The 20006-nt window shown below is 51.6% G+C and overlaps 3 protein-coding genes across 17 annotated transcripts in view; 1 reads left to right on the top strand and 2 right to left on the bottom strand.

The window, feature by feature from the left end:
• Window positions 1-6935, bottom strand: part of LOC131487423 (olfactory receptor 5P4) — a 51376-nt gene extending 44441 nt beyond the window's left edge. Inside the window, exons 1-2 of one of the 2 annotated variants that reach the window (XM_058688127.1) lie at window positions 6599-6935; window positions 2928-3150 (exon numbers count right to left, since the gene is read on the bottom strand). The gene's annotated coding sequence lies outside the window, so the exon portion shown is untranslated. Of the gene's footprint in view, window positions 1-2927 lie in introns of both variants that reach the window. The other variant, XM_058688126.1, reaches the window with a different exon arrangement.
• A 270-nt stretch (window positions 6936-7205) lies between these two features.
• On the top strand, window positions 7206-15671 carry LOC131487421 (NADH-cytochrome b5 reductase 2). Of its 2 annotated transcripts, none has more exons than XM_058688124.1 (9): window positions 7206-7341; window positions 8207-8347; window positions 8628-8700; window positions 11271-11377; window positions 11654-11783; window positions 12382-12465; window positions 13196-13281; window positions 14401-14500; window positions 15392-15671. In XM_058688124.1, exons 2-9 carry the CDS (start codon window positions 8273-8275, stop codon window positions 15562-15564), a joined length of 828 nt encoding a protein of 275 aa, XP_058544107.1. In that variant the 5' UTR covers window positions 7206-7341; window positions 8207-8272; the 3' UTR covers window positions 15565-15671. The 2 variants fall into 2 exon arrangements, with proteins under 2 accessions (XP_058544107.1, XP_058544108.1); XM_058688125.1 differs by lacking the exon at window positions 7206-7341 and adding an exon at window positions 7570-7697.
• Window positions 15672-18667: 2996 nt separating this feature from the next.
• PPFIBP2 (PPFIA binding protein 2) overlaps window positions 18668-20006 on the bottom strand; it is a 145705-nt gene continuing 144366 nt past the window's right edge. For all 13 annotated transcript variants that reach the window (XM_058688108.1, XM_058688111.1, XM_058688113.1 and 10 more), the window contains one exon: window positions 18668-19136. In XM_058688108.1, coding sequence (XP_058544091.1) covers window positions 19065-19136 — 72 coding nt within the window. In that variant the 3' untranslated portion in view covers window positions 18668-19064. The remainder of the gene's footprint in view (window positions 19137-20006) is intronic.

Below are 20006 nucleotides of genomic sequence, written 5' to 3'. Positions count from 1 at the left end.
ATATCTGAGATTCTTTTTCCTCTTATTTTCCAAGGAGCAGCATGCAGCTGCCTGAGTGGTGAATGGAAGAATCCATGATCTGGCCAAAGACTCCCCTCAGGTAAGAGCCCTAGGGGAGGATTCAAGAGTCAATGCCAAGTTTGTCAACCAGGTCTAGCTTCACAATGGAGGCCCTCTTCTTTTCCTGGAAGCCTACTGCCGAAGATTTGTCTGTAGGCCAACCTTTCCTTGTTTCCAGCCCCAACAAGACTGTAGAATGAACAACAGTTACTTAGGAAATGCTCCCCGAGGCCCATGTCCACCTGGTGCCATGCTGGGCACTTGCAACACAAGGGTGAGTCAGACACCATCCCACAGGGTGACCACTACCTGAACTTTAGGTTGTTTCCTCCTTTAGGGGAGTTGAAGCACCCAAGCTCCATGCACCCCCCTTCTTCACCGGGTCTATTTAAGGCTCCTTTTCTCTTATCAGAAAACTTCCATCAAGCACGTGGTACTCACTCCACCCTGCCTCCTACAGCACCACCTTGGAATAGGACTTGGCACCACTGTAGCTGGCTAATCTGCTTCAGTTCAATGAATATGTTCATCCCAACCGCCTGCCTGAGAGAGACTACGCAGAGTCACAGAATGGGGGCCGTCATCCAGGTCTGGGATGAGCCCTCACACCAGGGTCCTTGGAACTTTACCTCTCTGCAGTATTTCACAGACTCCTTCCTCATGCACCTTCTGTCAGTTGCTTCTCACACGGCCAATGTGCTGTGAAAGGTGAGGACACTTACCCCACGCCCAGAAAAATAAAAAGAAACTGAGGTGTATAAAATTGAAGTGACAGAGTGACACAAGTGCTAAGTGAGACAGAGCCCACACCTAGTTCAGAAAAGCCTAGTGATTTTTCCCCTGCCCCTACACTGCCTGTCTTAGAGAAGCAGTGGCTAATTCGACACCACTCTGGTGCTAAGCCGCCCTTCCCTAGCGAATGATCATTTTTCCTTTTAAATGGTCACATGCAAGTCTTCAAGGAGCACCATCTTCTTGCCAGACTTGCAATTAGGCTCTGGGGATGCGAAAGCAAATAGAAGTCAATCCCTGATTTCTCAAATAGGATTTGAGAGCCATGTTCAGCTGCCCCAGTACAAGGGGATAAATGCTGTAACAGATGTGGGCGCTAGTGTAGAGGGAGCACAGAGTAGGGAGTGATTTCCTAGGAGTATCAGGGAAGGCTTAGCTAAGGATTGGACATTTATGCTGGGTCTTAAAAGAATCATATGATGTTCAGGTAAACAGAAAAGGGAACACATTGCATTCAGGGGAACTGATATGAATGAAGGATCAGAAAGGCTAAGCAGAGGGATATTTACGGCAAAAGGTGCCGTTCTGTGTGGCCAGTGCTTTGACAGGGGGAACTGGGGAGATTGTTTAAAATTACAGCCTAGGTCTCAGTTGTGAAGGGCTTTCTTTTGGTAGAAAGGAGGTTGGACTCTATCTTGTAGTCAGATGAAGGGAGTGATTGCCATTTCAGTGTAGAGGAGAACAAAATCAGACCCGACTAAAGAAGAAGTCAACAGGATGGATGGAGAAGGAGAAAGTGGAGGCCGGAAACAGTTGAGGAGATGCACAGATTAAGAACCCAGATAAAATATGATGGGGACTACAAGAGTGACAGGAGGGAAAAACAGGTTCAAGAAACACTGTGTTCATGGAGTCGACAAGACCAGGTGACCACTTATGTTTAAAATGGAGGAAAGAAAAAAATCACACAAAAATGATTCCCACCAGGGCACCTGGGTGGTTCAGTCGGTTAAGCACCTGGTATCGGCTCAGGTCTTGATCTCAAGGTTCCGTGAGTTCAAGTCCCATATCAGGCTCTGAGCTGACAGGGTGGAGCCTGCGTGGGATTTTCTCTCACCCCCCTCCCTCTGCCCTCCTCCACTCACTCTCTCTCTCAAAATAAACAAATAATCTTAAAAAATGACTCCCACCTAACTCCAGTGATTGCATAGATAAAAGCTAATTCTTATTTACTCTAGGCCAAATCCTTTCTATGCGTTATCTCCTACAATCCTCTCAGTAAGTCTGAGAAATAGGTACTATTATTAACCCTAATTTTGCAGAGGAAGAAACTGGAGCTCAGTGACCAAGTCCTTTGGCCCAAATAAGTGGTGATGTCCCGCTCTCTGATTTCCCTTCTTTCAGGCTGCATGCATACATATATCATGTTAACTCTATCTTTAGGATAGACTATAATACAATGGCTCAGACCATAGTTTTCCTAACCATAGCCACATGGTACAGCCATCCACAGAATACTGCACCCTAAACAATGTGATCAGACTCCAGTGTTCCCTACCATCCTCAATCGTGCATTTATAAACAATGCCCTGGGTGGTACTGAGGCCCACCCAGTGTCTGCACGAAGTAGTAGACCCTGTGTGTCTCTGGAAGTTAGTAAGCCAACAAAGTCCTGGTTGTGTTCAAGGAGGAGAAGGGCATGCTTCCCTTCATTTCTCTTTTTTGGACGTTTTCCCTCCCCCGCCCTTCCTAAAGGCCAGCCCTTCTCCAATTATAGATCTGAGGCTCCCAGCCCCACCCATCTGCCCTGGAAACTGCATCTACTGCCCCATTTACTCCCTGTTGCTCCCACAGTCCAAGCTGTGAACTCACAAATTGCTACCGTCTGGACACTCTAGCCCAGCCCCGGCCAGAACAGATGCTGTTGGGGAAGAGTTGAAGCAATTGCTGTAAACACTGGAGGGGGACTTGACTGGCATTGCTGGGGTAGCTCTGCAGATGTAGCTGCTCAGGCGGGACTCCTCTGGGGGTGGGCGGGACAGTGGGCATAGCACTCTGCAAGCTATTTTTTGCCTCTTCCCAAACACACTGTGTCTGGCAAATTCTGCTCATTCCCAGTGTCTGGACACTCTTACCTTTCTACCATCTTACTCCGTCAGGCCCACGTCAGCCCCAGATCACCAGGTAAATGCAAGGTTTTCCATGCCACATTTCTTCGGTTCTACAAGTCAAGGCTGAAGATGGTCCAGAAAGCAAGGTGCTGCTATCGTTCTCTGCCCACCTGCAGGGTGCAGAATTCTGATTCTGCAGGGTGGGGAATTCTGATCAGGTGGTATCACGACACTTTAGTTTGAAATCCTGAAACAGGAACACCAAGGAAGCTCCAATTCAAGCAATGTTTTACACTGGTCATGGCATTGGGTGCTTGGAATGGGTGAGGTGCTCCATCAGTGTTCTCTCATAAAGCTCACCCTAGTCAACTAGGTTTGATTGCTGAGACCCTTTGTTCAGGATGACATTTTTGCACAATGCACAAAGGACAGGCCAGAGCCAGGGTGAGGAGGGAGGGATGGAGTGGGTGGGCCGCTCATATGGTCTGGCAGAAAAAACAAGCTGAAGACATGAGTAGCAGCAGGAGGCTGCTGAGGGAGGTGGTTCACGGGAGAAAAGAGTCCCAGGGTTAGAGCAACAAGAGCATCAGCACCAGAGGGGAGGAGCACTTCCTGGCTTTTCTGATCCAAATCACAGGAAATATATTTCTGGAATAAAGCCAAGTATAAACAAACAAGCCCTATGAGACAAAACAATGGTTCATTTAGTATATTAGTTTCCCATTGTTGCTACAACGAATTGCCACAACTTTGCTATCTTTGAACAGCACAAATGTATTCTCTTACAGTTCTAGAAGCCAGAAGTATAAAATCAGTTTCAGTGGGTTAAAGTCAGGTATCAGCAGGGCTGGTCGCTTCCAAAGGCTCTCGGGGGAAATCCTTTCTCTTGCGTTTTTCCGATTCCAGTGCCTGTCTGCATTCCTTGGTCTGTGGACCCTCCTTCCATCTTCAAAACTGGTCACTCCAGCTGCTGCTTCTGGCATCACACTACCTTCTCTATTTCTTCCTGCTTCTGTCGTATAAGGAATACTGTGATCATGTCAGGCCCACTGGACAATCCAGGACAGTGTCCCCATCTCAAGATCTTGAAGTTAATCATAGTAACAAGGCTGCTTTTGCCACATAAGGCAGTGTTCACAGGTTCTACGATTTAGGATGTGAGTCTATTTGGAGAAGTTCATTGTTCAACCTACCACAATTTAGGCTTAACAGCTAGGACCTCAGAAGTGGCCATCCGTTCAGGAATAAAATGGAACTAAATCATTTTCAAGGTCAAAAAGCAATCAAAAAGCCCACAACAGCCTGGAAATTGTTTAGAGAGCATAGGCTCCTCAAGCTCTGATTTGGCCACAGCATCAGTCCTCCCCAGGGGAATCTCGGCAGTGGAGGTGGCTGGTCCCCTCACCGGAGAAGGTGTTTTGTGGAGGCAGAGCCTCATACAGGCCAAAACAGTGACAGACGTTCACTCTTTCTTTTTTTCAGCATTTTGTGAACCCATACTCGTTGTCAGGCCTTAGGACCACACTGTGGATTTAGAGAGTGAGACGTGTGCTCATGGTGTGTTTCGGGAGAGTAGTAAAACAGGAGCCAAACCAGGCAGAACGTGAACATGCAAAGGGTGCATCTAGAGTGCACAGGGGTGCTGAGGAGAGAGGGGAGGCATTGCCTTCTAAGAGTTACTGGAAGCCCGGACAAACGCCTGCCTTTATTCTGCTCCAAGATTAACAAAGGGGGCTGCCTCTCTGGTAACATGGAGGGAAAATGAGAAGGGAGAACGGAGGGTAGAGGCAACTACTAAGAGAGCCACAGGAAAAATGATTCCAGAGCCCTCCCCAAAAATAGTTGATTGAATCAGATGGAGAAAATTAAGTTTATTCATTCATTCATTCATTCATTCATTCATCCAATACATATTTACTGGGCATCCACCAAGTGCCAGGCACTGTTCTGAGGCCTGGGAAACAGCAGGAATTAAAACAGAACAAGTCCTGTCCTCATGGAGCTTACATGGTAGTAGAGGAAGAGAAAGAGTAAGCGAGTAGGTAAGATATGTAGAATGTCATCTGAGGACATGTCTTACGGAGACAAAGTAAGCAAAAAAGGGGCACTGACGGGAAGGACTGTTCTCTTAAGCATTATGGGGCTCACTACCATGTGCCAGGCAGGGTGTTAAATGTTACAGGGCAGAGAGGAATTCATTCATTCATTTGCTATGTATATTCATCCATGTGACAGTCACTGTGCTTAGCCCTGGAGAAACAAGGTCTTTGCCATAATGGAACTTCTAGACGAATGTGAGAGTCAGCCATTTACAATTAAATAGTCAGGATGTATATTACGAGCTGAAGTAAAAGCCATGAATAGCATGTAATGTGTACATCTACTTAAATTGGGGTGTTGGATCAGGCATCTCTAAAGAACTGATATTTGAACTGAGACCCAATGACAGTATAAGTGAAAGATATAAACAGTTGTAATAAACTATTGTAATTAGAGCAGTATGGTATTGGCAGAGGGGCTGGGCAATGAGATCAAAGGGAAAGCTGATATATGACAGGGGTGGCGTTGCGGGTTAGTGACCAGGTATGGGCAATTCAACAAATATTACTGAGACAACACATAACCCATATGGAAAAAATTAAATTGGATCCCTGCTTCACATCACATACAGAAATCATTTCCAGGTGGTTGAGAGACTGAAATGTGAAAGGAAACACTTTACGTGTGTCAGAGAAAATAGAGACCATCTTTAGGATCTTGGGTAGGAATAGACAGGTCATGCAAAGCACTAGCCATAAAGGCAAAAGATTGATACATTGGACTACACTGCAATTACAAATTTCTATTCATCAAAAGACGGAGAGAGAAGAAAGAGAGGAGGGAGGCAGGAGAAAAAGAAAAGAAATAAAGAAAAGAAGACAAAAGAAAGGAAACAAGAGAGAAGAAAGTTGTACAACAGGAGAAAATATCTGTAACTGATATAACTGGCAGAGACAGTGGTCTCTAAAATCTATATAAAAAACTCCTAAAAATTAGTAAGAAAAGAACAACTCAAGAGAAAAATGGGCCAAGGTCATGAGTAGGCATTTTTATTTTCCAGAAAAAGAACTGCCATGGGGAAAAAAATATGAAGAATGTTCAACCTCCTCAGCTATGATATTTGGTTCACAAGTTATCATTTTCATCTAGTAGGTTGTCAATAATAAGATATCCTGCGATGATATCTCAGTACCTGCAGATGTTAGAAGCATCCACCATGTACGTGCCTGTGCCAGTGCGTGTTTGGGGGCTGGGGTTGGAGTGGGAATCTACTTTCTCAGTTTCCCTGTCTCCCTTCAGGTCCAGGAGGCAGGGATTTACCTTTGCTACCGGCAACGGGAGAACTGATTGGGGGAGAAGGATTACCAATGTTCTGAAATGTGCCGCGGAGAACCCCCATAATCTATGCCTGCCATCCTGTCTCCTATTGGTCTGGTGTTGGGTACCTGTTATCTGTCTCTTTCCCAATGGAGAATGAATGAATGAATGAACGTTGCAACGAATGTCTTAACTCCATTACATCTCCGCCTCGGGGAAACACCCAGCACTAGACCAGGCTCAGAGTAGGAGCTCTTTACGCGCGTCAAACGGATATATTCCTGTGCTCTTTGAATTGGCCTGAATTCCCCTTTCCTTTATCAGCATCCCCTTCTTACCACTCAGACGCCCCTCCTTTCCTCCAGCCTTGGCAAAGTTTCCACAAGGTGCAGAGAGGAGGTTCTCCGTCTGCGCTGCTCAGAGGGTGCAGGAAGAAGGGCAGGATGGAGAGGGGGTCACGAATAAACAAGGGATGGCCCTGGGAACGGGGACCCCGCAGCAGTGGCAGCCCCTAGTCGCGTGCGGCCCCTAGGGGCAGGGCGGGGCAGAGAGAGAGTCACGCGACAGGGAACTCTTAGGGCGCCAAGGGGGTGGGGGGGGGTGGGTGAGCGGTGGGGGGTGCAGGGGAGGGGGGCCCTAGGGGGGCGCGCGGGCGGGGTAGCGGGGAGGGGTGCGGGGGTAAGCGAGAGGCTCCCCGGGGGTTCGCGCGGGGGACGGGGAGCGGTAGGGGGTGTAGGAGGGTACGCTGGGGGTTTCCACGGGGACGCGCGGGGGGGGTCACGGGGAGGCGCGCGGGGGGGTGGTTAGTGGGGAGGGGTGCGTGGGGGGCTACGCGAGGGGCTCCACGGCGGGGTCGCGCGGGGGACGGTGAGAGGTGGGGTACGCGGGGGGTTCCACGGGGGGCGCGCGGGGTGCTCCACGGTGGGGCGCGCGGTGTGGGGGTAAGCGGGAGTGGCCGGGCGCGCGTCGCCGGCCGCGGCTTCGAGGCCTCCGCGTCCACCAGGCGGAGCTGCGGGCGCCCGACTCGCCGCGGCCTCGCAACCAGCCCCACTTCGACGACCTGTTCAGCGTCTCGTTCCGGGTGGGTGCCCAGGGCGCGGCGGCGGGGCGAGGCCGTGGGAGTCCAACGGGGCCCCGGGCGGGCCTGGCGGCCGAGGGCGTGGGCCGGTCGGCGCCACGCGGGGCGGGGAGCGGGGCGGGCCCAAGCGGCGCCGGGGCAGGCGTGGCACGGTGGGGAGCGGGGCGTCAGGCGGGAGAGGGAGCCCGCGGCCCTTCCCCGGTCCCGCGACGGCTGGCTGGGTGATGGCCAGGTTGGCAGTGCTGGCGGCGGGGGCGGGGGCGGGGGCGGGGGCAGGAGCCCGGCGGAGTGGCTGCAGGTGAGAGTCCAGGCCTCCTTCACCTGCCTTGGAGGGTGCTGGCGTGTCCCGAGGCGCTAAGGTAAGCCCCCCCCCCCCCCCCCCCGCCAGATCGAAGGTAGTCACCCCACCCCAACCCCGCCTGGATAGGGGAGTAGCGGGGAAGTGAACCCCATCCCTGCCTAGCCGCAGCCACCTCCTGGAGGAGTCAGCGCTTATCCCCGTCTAGTTCTGCCGTTGGGGACTGGGATCATGTTCCAGATTGTGGGTTAGAAGCAGTGTCATCACCTCAAGGAGGGGACTCCCAGGACTTGCACCCTCGAATGTAACCAGGATGGAGGCAGATGGGCAGGAAGGGCTGGCCTGGTGACATTAGCACTCCCTGGCCATCTGCTTGGCGTGGTCTGATGTGCAGCTGACCCCTCCCTACCCTCCGGGTCCACTGTAGGCTCAGCCTGCATTGTTTTATTACCTTTCCCTCTGTCTGGTTTCTTCTGTGCCTTTGGTGTGGGAGGGTACTGCTGTGCCTGAGCACAGTCCTTTCCCCGGGGCCGGCGGGACCTGAGGTGCCCTGTTCACACTGTCTGCTAGGACCCAACCCTGCTCCTTGTCATCACTGTCCTTGGAGTCACAGTGCTTCTGTTGGCCCTGAGGAACATGAACTCAAGGAAGAGATGTATCACCCTACAGGACTCTGAAACCAAGTACCCACTGCCTTTGATTGAGAAAGAGGTAATGGAGTCAGCCCACCCTTTCCACTGTCAGCCTGTGAAAGAGAAGAGCACGAGAGTGGTGGGGGATGTGCTGGCTGGGAAGGCAGGGCAACGGGACAGGAGTTTCAGGGCCTCCAGTTTGCTCCCACTGCGTGTGTGTGTGTGTGTGTGTGTGTGTGTGTGTGTGTACATCTATGTGTTCCGGGGTAGTCCCAAATAGAGCTCCTTTCCCAGGCATCTTAGTTGCCCAGAAAGGCTTCTAGAAAGCTGACAGTCTGCCTCTGTTTTCTATTTTATAGCAAATCAGCCACAACACCTGGAGGTTCCGCTTTGGACTGCCCTCACCGGACCATGTCTTGGGGCTTCCTGTAGGTGAGTGGGGTTTAGTATCATCGCCAGGACTGGGCCTTGCAGGCATTCTGCTCCTCTAAGAAACTCAGCTGGGGTGTAGCGGTCTTCTTGTTATCTTTCCTGACACGTGAGCTCAAGAGAGATAGGGAGATGGGCTTGGGGACAGTCCATTTCTTTTCTCACTGATTTGGGCTGACACCGAAGTGATATCTCAGCATTGAAAAGAAGTGAATCTAGGATCAGAAGGTCTGGGATCTCATCACAGGCTCCTTGCTGGGCAACCTGAGTCAAGTCCTTCAACCTCTCTGAGCCTCAGTCTATGAAATGGGGTTTCCCAGGCCTGTCCGCCGCTTGTGTTGTTGTGAAGGTAAAGTGACTGATGGATGAGAAAATTCAGAAAGTGCCAAGTGCTGTGTATATGTGAGGGGTAGAAGGAACTGATGTTCCCCTGAAGTCAGGAGAAAGGCCCAGAATGTGTGGAGAGGCAGGAGGGAGTCAAGTGTGTCTTCCCCACATAGTGTGGCTTTTCAGCAGGGACCTCAGATTCACACAAGGAGGGGCCCATTGTGAATACCAGCCCTAGAGGTTTTAGAGTTCCGAGTTACCCCCTTTCTGGTCTGTACCACCACCAGACACCCAATTTCATGTTGGTGAGGTAGAAATCCTCTGCTAGGTCCACAGCCTGGGGATTCAAGGCTTTGTACAAATTGCTAGTGCTGCTTGCCAGCCTGGTGGAGATCCTAATCCACGACCTACTTGTCCTGTGTGTGTGGGACAAAACCTTGACCTCTCCTCAGGTGACCAGGCAGCCAGCCTGGCTCCTGAGCCTCCTCACTGCTTCCTCTCTCTGTCCCCATCCACAAGAGCTCAGTGTCCGCCTGCCTTCCAGCCCTCTGCCTAGTCTGTGGGGTGAGTCCTGTTGGCAAGAAGGCTAAAAGAATGAAAAACTTCGAGGAATAGAAATTTCTTAGAATCTGCCATGACCCACCCTCTCCTCTGCCCTGGTGTAGGCGGTGCAAAGTTAGTGTGACAGGTAGTTTAGAGGCTTCTGGGAGAGTCTGCTATGAGGACTCGGTGATCACTGATGCTTTCCAGGTCAGAGGAAATGCAGCAGCTTAGAAATGGGGCCAGCTAGGCAGCCCCGTTTTCCCCGGGGACGGACACTGCCAGGCCAGGCCCAGGTTGGCTGCATCTGAAAGAGCCTATCTGAGGTCTCCAGGTTCAGATTTGTTCTCAGAAGGAAACTGCCTCAGGCATATATTTCTGCACATCCCTGATGCCCAGCCAGGCCACAGCCAGAGTCATTGAGCCTGTCTTTTCTTTCTTCCCTTCCTTTCTCTTCTCTTCATTTGATTTCCAGTATAGTGCTTGTCCTTTTTTAACCCCGAGTGTTTGCACCTCAGGCTTCAGGGCCTCCTCACAGACCCTGAGGACTTTCAAGGCTTCCTCCTCTCCTCCTTCTCTTCCTCCTTTCTGTGTCTCCCCAGGTTTCCGCTTCTGTCTGCACCTCTGCTCCATCTTTCCTGTGCATAGTTTCTACTCCCTTGGATGGCACAAAGCTTCATTTTGCCTCTGTCTCTTAGCATCTCTTGATGGCAGCTCCTGCCCTCACCACTGCTTGTCTTAGTCACTGAAGCTCCCACTTTAGATCCAGCAACCATCTGAGTCGCCATACCCACTATGTGACACTGGGTTGTAGTCACCATATGTAGGTCTCTGGCTATACCTGGTCCATTCGGTTCTACCCAGGAGGGGCAGAATTCCATGGCTCAAAACTTTACTGCTGCCCCTCGAGCAGAGCCATTGGCCAGAAAGACACAACACTCTTTCTAGAACTCCTGGTCTGCAGTATCCAAATCCCAGGGCCCAGCATGCCTGTGAGTCTAGGGTGGCTCAAGCAGCAAGAGACAGATGAGGGGGTCGTGATTCATTCACAGACCCCACTGATCCACTCAGTCTAAGAAGAAATGACTTTGTGAAGGCAACATATTTTGCTTTAAAAGGGAAACACTCCTGGGATGCCTGGGTGGCTCAGTCGGTTAAGCGTCCAACTTCAGCTCAGGTCATGATCTCTTGGTTCGTGAGTTTGAGCCCTGCATCGGATTCTGTGCCAACAGCTCAGAGCCTAGAGCCTGCTTCGGATTCTGTGTCTCCCTCTCTCTCTCTGGCCCTTCCTCCCCCCCCCCCCTCTCAAATAAATAAATATCAAAAAATATTTAAAAGGGAAACACTCCTATTACTTTTAATACTCAGCCTCCAACTTTAATGAGGTCTTCCTGTTCCACAGAATATTTTGATGAGTGAGCGTGCATTCACATGAAGCTCACAGCTCCCCTGGGATGGGGGCAGGGCAGGCATATCGTCCCCACTCACCCAGAGAGGTGAAGTGACTTGCCCAGGGTAGCATGCAGAGTGACAAGGGCAGGCCTAGGACCCAGGCCTCCTGGATCTGGACTCCTCCTCTGCTTGGCCGTGCTCCCATGCACCCTGCCACATGCACCCACTTCCCTGAAGCCAAGTCCTTTATGGGAATCCTGGGTCCTGTTTAGGTTGGCTGTGCTCACATTTAACACTGGATGCTTTTTCTGCAGGTAACTATATCCATCTCTTGGCCAGAATTGATGGTGTTCTGGTGGTCAGGGCTTACACGCCTGTGTCCAGTGATGATGACCAAGGCTTTGTGGACTTGATTATAAAGGTAAATGGTGCCTACTGGGTCCACCTGCCTCACCCTCACAAGCCTATTAAAGGTGGTAGGGTGGAGAGGGGACTCGTGTCCTGGGAAGGGCTTTCCAGCACTGTCATTTAACAGTGAAGCTGTTGATTTGGCCAAGTCTTCAGGGGGTGCTTAGAGCAACTGTGAGCACAGAGGATTTTCTCTGCAAGGTTTCCAGTGGCAAATGGAATTTTCAGTTGTATGCAATTGTGACCTCAGATCTGCGTGTGTGAAAAACAGGCTGCTTTATTTTTTCAGATCTACTTCAAAAATGTACACCCCAATTATCCAGAAGGGGGGAAGATGACTCAGTACTTGGAGAACATGAAAATTGGGGACACCGTCCTTTTTCGAGGGCCCACCGGTCGCCTGTTCTATCATGAGCCAGGTACTAGGGGGTTTATGCTGGACTTCCTGCTGGGAGGAAGATTCCTGTGGTTGTTCTAGAAAACGTCTCATGTTTGGGTCATGTGCACTTGTCCTTAAAGTCTTCATACATTCATTTAACACACACACTTTATGAGATTGTAAGCTTTGTTATGGTAGGGGAGTGCTGGGGTTTTTCCTCATCACTGTCTGTCCGGCACAATGCCTGATACATAAGAGGTGCCCGCTAATGCTGAAGAATGGATAGATGGATGCCATCCACACTTGCTCACTTACTCACATGTTCACCACCGACTCACTCTTTCACTGCTGTGGCTCAGTGCTCTGCGAGGCTCCATTTAATTTCACTGTGTCCCTCTCCTTCCTCAGAAGAAAAGGTCTAGTGAGTCCTCAAAGAAGCCCAGCCTCTGTTTCTACTTTGTGCACCAGGGCACCGGGACTGGTGGAATGGGCCACGCCGACTTGCTTCTCTGGTTTAGAATGGTGTGGCCACTTCCTCAGGTGGACTTTCCTCCTGGGGGTCCCAAGGAGCATCTGGGATCTTTTGTAAGCTCTCAGGCAAGAGCTGCAGAAGTCAGAAGTATCCTCTGTGTTTCCAGGGAAGTTTTCAATCAAACCATACAAAACAAGTGAGCCTGAAGAAAAGGTGGTCAGTCACCTGGGAATGATTGCTGGGGGCACAGGTAAGAGGCTTCTGGGGCTTCAGCCACAGGGTGGGTCCCCAGACCTTTTTAACTTTGGACTCATTTGATGCTAGAAGGGGTGGCATGGGAGACCCTTTCCTAGTTGTTTTAGATGGAAGTGCAAGGTTGATGATAGGCCTGGAAACCAACCTCGTGTGCCCTGCTCCCCTTACTCAACATGGTGGCTGCCCCAGGAAGTCATGCTGGGGACCATAGAAAGGTCTGGGGACCGAGCTGAGTAGGCCCACACATGGTCCCCCAAGGGCTCCTGGATCCAGGTCAAGCCTGATGCTCCCCATCCCTTGAAAATGAATGCCTGAAAGAATGGAATGTGGGAACACCTACAATGTGCCAGGTACCACAACGGGCACTCGTAAAATGAACACATTTACTTGTCGTTCTCTTTTACAAATGGGGACACGCAGCCAGGCACGTGACTGACCACGGTCAGACAGCAAGTGAGGGAGCTGGGTGTGCAGCCCACTTTCAGTTCCGAGCCAGTCTCCTTCCATCTTGCCACAGGAAAACAAGAAAGGGCCTTTCGATTTATTGTTGCATTGGAAGGGGAAACCAAAAGGAGGGGTGGTTTTCCACTTTGAGTTTTGGGGGCAGACATGAGAAAAGTAGGATTGCGGCTAAGGAAGACTGTTAAGGGGCTGCAGACCAGGGACTGTGGGCAGCAGAGAGGGAGAGAGAGCGGCTAGCTGTGTCCCACCTGCTACTATTCCAGGGATTACGCCCATGCTGCAGCTCATTCGCCACATCACCAAGAACCCCGATGACAGGACCAGGATGTCCCTCATCTTTGCCAACCAGGTCAGCTCTGCCGAATCAGCCCTGAGCTTGCAGGGGTGGGATGGAATGTTTGCTGAGTGGGGCCTCTGCCTTCATACCTCCCCAACACTGAGCTCTCTCGCTGCTGGGGTGCCTGCGGCCTTGGGGGAGGGCCTGGTTTTTCGGTTGTTTTTTTGTTTTTGTTTTTAACTGTTCCCCCAGCCACTTTATGTACTAAGCTTTCCTTCCTTTCTTCTGAGTATAAAGTCATAGATGCCCTCAGTAGAAATTTCAGAAAATACAAAAATAAATATTTGACTTTTTTTTTTCTATACATGCCATATATTTGCAATTACATCTATAACACAGTTTTGTTTTTTCACCCAGCATTACCATACAGGCACTTTCTTCTCGTCAAAACTCTTTGTACATGTTTTCATCAGTCTGTACCAAGTTGCACCATAATTTACTACATCTTCTGCCTTCAGATTGTTTCAGTTTTCCCAGTTGTAAAGTATATAGTGATGAACAATATAGCCTAGGCTTGATGCCTTTTAGATTATTTTCTTAAACAGAATCCCAGGAGTAGGATTGCTGGTGCAGGAACTGTGAAGAGTCTTGAGGTCCAGGTCCTCTGTGTGGTACCTCTGGGCCTGGCATAGGTTTCTCGTGGCTTTGGCTCCCTTTCCCCAAATGAAGCTCCAGCCTTTGCTTTCCTGTCCCGTAGCTCTCCAGTGCTGTGGTGTTAGGTGCGATCTTCTTTCCGTATTACGGCCTTCGCCCCTTGCACTCCCTACGAGAGGTCCTGGGCCCACACTAAGCTTGGTCCAGCCCGGCAGGATAGCCTGGTGCTCAGTGTGGATGGGGGCGGGGGGCTGGGCCGTCAGAACGAGGCCACCCAGCCTGTGCACCTGTGCTCAGCCGTGTCCTTCCAGCTGAGGACAGTCACCGCCTCTGCCGCACAGCCTACCTCCTCCACCCACAAGTGAGGGTTGGTAGTGAGGAAGTGCCGCAGAACCTTCATTTGCCCCAGGAGCCGTGGTGACAGCATCCAACTAGAGCAGTGGCAGCTTGGGCAGACGTGTGCTGACCCCTGTGCCCAGTGTGGGGGACAAGCAGGATGTCCCTGGAGGGACTTTGCTCACGTTCCTTCTTTTCTAGACAGAGGAGGATATCTTGGTGAGAAAAGAGCTTGAAGAAGTTGCCAGAACTCACCCGGAACAGTTCAGCCTGTGGTACACCCTGGACAGGCCTCCTGTTGGTACGATCCCCATTGTCCCCACTGTGGGTTAGCTCCAACCCTTGACCCACCTCAGGAACTGGTCCCTGGGTTTGGTTTTTGGATCTGTGCTCGAGGGCTGAGACCTTCAGCTCTGTCTCTGCATGGGAAATGGAGGGATTTGAGGGAGAGAGGATTTGGGATGACCTGTTTGTGAGAGCACTCAAGGGCATGTGTGTGATATCTCAGCAGCAGTCCATACACGCGCTGAACCTCAGGAGGGACTCAGAGGGACACTGAGTCACTGGGTCAGTCTGAACACCCACTCCATGCTACACTTGATACAGCATCCCACAGAGATAGCACACACGTGGCATCTAATATGGCCAGTGACCCCTTCTCCCTTACCACCCGGCCTCTCCTGGATAGCAGTCATCACGTGCTAAGCCCCAGCCAGCTGCCGAGACCCTAGCCAGCACGTGGCTACCACCAGGCACAGCCTACCATCCGTGGCTGTCACTCTCCTGCTGCGCTGAACTGCACCTGCCTTGTCATATAGCTCACTGCCCAGCAGAGGGCGCCCCCAACTGAGCCATAAACCTCAGTCTGCAGGGCCCCAGAACGCTGCCTTGACTCAGACCACACCCCACTATTGTGCTCTTCATCCCCGACAGTGCCGGCAGCATTGGACACCTGCTGGGGGCCTCAGAGTCCCAGCAGTGAGCCTGGGATCTGGGGGTAGACACTTCTGAAGGCTGCCTGAGTCTACCACGTCCTTGACTTTGCGGCTTCTCTGCAGAGAACAGCAATGCAGGCTTCTAAGTCTTGGAGAGCAGCCTGGGTTCCTTCTCTAGGGAGGCCAGGCAGGAGGCCTGGGGTCAGGGACTCCACCTGGCACCCCCACAGCTTTCTTCTACTTCTGCTTCATCTCAGGCTGGAAGTACAGCTCAGGCTACATCACCGCCAACATGATCAAGGAGCACCTCCCTCCTCCCGGGCAGTCCACGTTCATCCTGGTGTGTGGACCCCTGCCCCTGATCCAGACAGCCGCTCACCCTAATCTGGAGAAACTGGGTTATACCAAGGACATGATTTTCACTTACTAATACTTCCCTTGCTCTTAGCAAATCTGCCTGGTCCCTTTCCTCTGTTTCAGAGTGAGCTCTGCCTCAGCACATTAAAGTGGCGTGTGTTCACAAGCGCCTGTAATGCACCCTTGGGCACATCGCTCCTTTTCTGGGTGTGGGCCTACGAAGCAGCATTCACAGGGTTGGAGATAAACTGGTTTCTGAGACCGCCTTGCTTGGGAGGCTCAATTCGTAGCTTTTCCCATAGTTTAGTGAAATAAGCTTCAGTCCAAAGCAGACAGCTCATGAGATGGGGCTTGTGGGACACCTGCTAGGCAGTTTTAGAAGGTTAGAAGGCCTTGGCCAGCCCTACATGTGAACTGTTCTCTGTCCCAAGGAGGTCAGGACTGGCAAAAGTGCAGGGGCAGAATTCCAGAAGAATCCAAGTGGGGTCACGTCAGCTTCCAATCTGTCTCCTGAACACCCCTCTTCAGAGTGTTCTGTGTTTAAGGCCAGACCTACTGGAGGGCCTAGGGACCCTCCACGTGCATCCTTCCTTCCTTTGTGGCAGACCCTTGAAGTGGGAATGATGTTCAAATGTATTAGGGTAGTAGTAAATCCACAGGGTAGGCAGGCTCCAGGAATGCTGGACTCCTGGGCTTTGTGCAACAAACACAGGCCAGGGCTGTGGTTTTCCTAGCATCCCAGTGTGGTGCCCAGGGTGGTTAATATAGCAGCTTCTGAATTTGCAAACAAGAGTAGGCTCCAGGAGCTATTCCTTAAACCCTTCACGTTGCTAAACCCAAATCATACAACTGACCACGATGGCCTCTGCTGTTCCTGGCCAGGCTGATATGCTTCTCTGTTACTGTGAGTGGGTAGAACCTTTCTGCACTTTGCTTCTCCTCATTCTCATAACAAGCCAGAGATTCTATGGGGGGAGTTATTCTCCAAGTTACAGAGGAGAAAACTGAGGCTCCAAGATGAAGTTATTGCCCCTAGGTCATTCCAACAGGAGGTGGCAGGGGTGGGCTTCAGATCAGGCTGTGTTTAATCCAAGACATTCCCTTTCTACAGAAACTGGATGGTAGTGTTGCTGCAACCTGGTGTCACCATGTGTGTGTGTGGGGGGTACAGGACAAGGGAAAACGGCTCTAGAGATCTCACTGAAGTGCAGCTATGCCCTGCCTACGGGGATGATCCCCTGAGGGCCAGTAGGGGTGCCACGGTGGCAGGGCTGGGGGCGGTGAGCCTTCACTCATTTGTGTGTTCAGCACCCCCTCAGCGAATCCCCTACTTGGGGAAAGATACTCTGCCAGGCGCTATAGGGTGAGGAAGAGCCTACTTGAAGATATTTTTCTCTAACACACATCTTCCCATGCTTGTCCCCTGCTTTTACTAGTCCCCACCTGGCCACCTGTGTCTCCAAGATAAATCACAGGGACCTGGCTCACAGGGCCTTTCCTGATCTGACCCCAGCTGACTTCACCAGATTTTTCCTTCCCTGGGCCTCCCACTTTTACCCCATTCTGTGGCCCAGTGGTTCTCAGCTAGGGGGCAGTTTTGCCCCCCCGCCCCAGAACATTTGGCAAAGTCTGGAGACATTTTCGGTTGTCACAATCAGAGGCGGCATGCTGTTGCCAGACAGGGATAGAGGATGCCGTGAAACCTCCTACAACACACAAACCAGCCCTCATCACAACAAATTATTCAGCCCTAAGTGACAGCAGCACAGAGGTTGAGAAACTGTTCTCTGGTTTTAGCAACTTTGGGCACTTCCTGGGATGTGCTGGCATGTTCCACATCCATCTGCCTGGAATGCCTTTCCCCTCTGGCACCCTTGGGGAACCTGATTCATCTCTGAAATCCAAGACATTTTCAGTCCCCTCCCCCAGCTCTCCATTAAAAAGGACACCTTGTTCTTTCAGGCTGTAGAGACTTCTACTGGAGCCTCTGTAACTTTCAGCGCATGCCTGTTTGAAACAGATGTGCACCCCCCACTAGACCATCAGCACCCTCAGACAAGGACCTTGACATTCATGCCTGTCTGTATCTGTAGCCCTTCTTAGCCTGGCATGGAACATGCTTAACCCGCACATATGAAGGGGTGGGTGGATGGGGAACTTGGCAGCATGGAGCCCCTAAGCAGTCTAAGGACCAGCATTGGCTCTTATTCCGGTCTGTACAGGAGCCCACGCATAGCAGGTTGCTTGGTGAGTTTGTGCTGAGAGGCTATGGAAAGGAAGACACAGTACTTCAGGGTGAGCCAGGAAGGGCTCGGGCTCAAGGGCAGACTACACAGTGGGACACAGGGACCTCTAACCAACACATCAGTGAAGGCTTCCTGAAAGAAGTGGTGTCATGCTGGGTCTTGTGAAGGGGACCACGGGGGAAAAGTAGGTCCCACAGTGGGGGAAACGCAGAGACACAGGCTACAGAGTGGCTTCTGAATGGCCTTGGGTGCTAGCAAAGGCTTTTGAACTCTACTCTGGCTTCTGGAACTGAGGCGTTCTGAGCATAAAGGTAACAGGATCAAAACAGTGCTTTGGGAAGGCCACTCTGGGGTAAGGTAGAGAACCTTTGGAGGGACCAATTGAGAGGGTAATGGACCAAGGAGGAGACCAGCGTTGGAAATCAGAGGAGAGAGGAGGCCCAAGCCACCACAGGGAGGAAGAGGACGGGGCTCTACCAAGTGGGGAGACCGTTTGGGAGGGACAGTATGGCTGGGGCATGTGGGGTGAGGTAGGAGACACCCCAGGGGAACAGGCTGCTCTGGGAAGATGGCGAGTGGCGGTGGAACCGTTGGTTTGGGGTAAGCAAGCACTGTCCACTGGGGGGAGCCATTTGATCAGACAACCGCACTTTGGAGCCTGTGCTGCCTGTCAGCTAGGGTGAGCTTGAGTGCCTGCACGTGTTAGAGCGGTCTCTGCTCTGGAGGAGGCCCAGCACTGACAACCTCTGTTGCAGAGGAGGGTAGGATGAGGGCAGTTGGGGCAGTGGGAAGAGAGGCTCCTTCCCTGCAGTCACTCTGAACACCAACGCCCTAGCCAGGTTCCTGTGGATGAAGTACTCCCTGTGTGTGGAAGCAGCCCAGGAGGGGCCCCCTTTCATTCCAGCCACTCCAGTACAGCCAGAACATTGTTTCAGGATTTTCTTAACAGCAGAGCTTTTATGAACTCATTGCCCTTTCCCTTTGGTGTTAAGAACCTCCCAACTGTCTCAGGGAAGAGCGTGAGCCATTGAATCGAGTCTGTGCTGATGTCTCACTGCCCTCCCCACAGAAGTGGGGTGCAGTCCACGTATAAAAGTACAAAAGGTATAAAAGCTGTGGTGAAGAGCACAGTACAGTTGAAAACACGGGGCCCCCTGGGCCCACCCCCTGACATCTGTTCACCACTCTGCTCGCTCCTGTCAGCACCCACGTTCCAAGATGTCCTGCCAGCCCGTCTGGACTCTGCGGGTGGCTGTGCCAGCCCCCCTTGAAGCAGAGACTTGGGGCCCCCACACGTGCCTCTCTGGCCTCTTGGCCATGAAGAAAGTCATCTCCAGTCCTCAGGGTTGGGAGCCGCCAGGCGAGAGTCGTTCAGCAGCTGGTCCTGGCTCAGCATAGTCTGAAAGGACACGGGCCCAAGGGGTAGTTGAACAGGGTTTTGGTCAGGGCTGCCCTGTGGCAGCTACATGGGAAGCAGTGGGACACATTGGTGTGGTCCCATCTGACACTAGCACCCTCTAAGTTCATGAGATCCAGGACCCCCACATATTGAATCAGAACAGACAGCACTATCAAGAATATGCACTGCTCATACCTTAGAGGTAAAATTGCTATTTCAAGACCACCAAAGGCCTACTAGTGGTAATGAGGGCAAGGTTGGGTGCATTCATTTCAGTGTATGAGCCAAAAAAAAAAAAAAGTTAAATAAAAATGGTCCCATTTGGATTCAGGGAGATCACCCTGCCTCCCCCTCTACTTCAGTCTTGCCCTTGGATACAGCCTTCTTAATGTGCCTCGATAGATAAGTGAAGGACAGTGACAGGAGCCTCAACATGGACAGATGATACACCAGTGGGCTCAGTGATGGGACCATCCAGGGACTAATGGGCAGTTGGAGGTACAGGGCCTCAAAAATGTGAATCTTCGCTGTGGATGGTCTTTTACTGCCAGCTCTAGCCTGCCTACAAGCCTTGCAAGGAGGATATTATGAGCTCTGCTTTACAGATAACTAAGCTGGGGTGTGGAGAGAGAATGCCTTGCCTGAGGTTCCAGAGTTAGTAGGAGGCAAAGCAGGGCCTTGAACCAGATTGGCCTCACTCCAAAGTGGCTCGCTCCTCCCCAACACCATGCTGCCTCCCTGTGATACAGCTTGTCCTCATGAGGCACATCAGGACATGTTCACATGCCCATGATATCCACAAAGTCAGAAGCCTGACAGGAAATACATATGTCGAGGGTAGAGAGGGCAGAACAGTGTCCAGCAGGTCTG

The sequence above is a fragment of the Neofelis nebulosa genome, chromosome 10 (genome assembly GCF_028018385.1).
Source record: "Neofelis nebulosa isolate mNeoNeb1 chromosome 10, mNeoNeb1.pri, whole genome shotgun sequence".
In the NCBI taxonomy this organism is placed as follows: domain Eukaryota; kingdom Metazoa; phylum Chordata; class Mammalia; order Carnivora; family Felidae; genus Neofelis; species Neofelis nebulosa.
The sequence above is the reverse complement of the archived record's forward strand: the minus strand, read 5'-3'. Positions and strand labels throughout refer to the sequence as shown.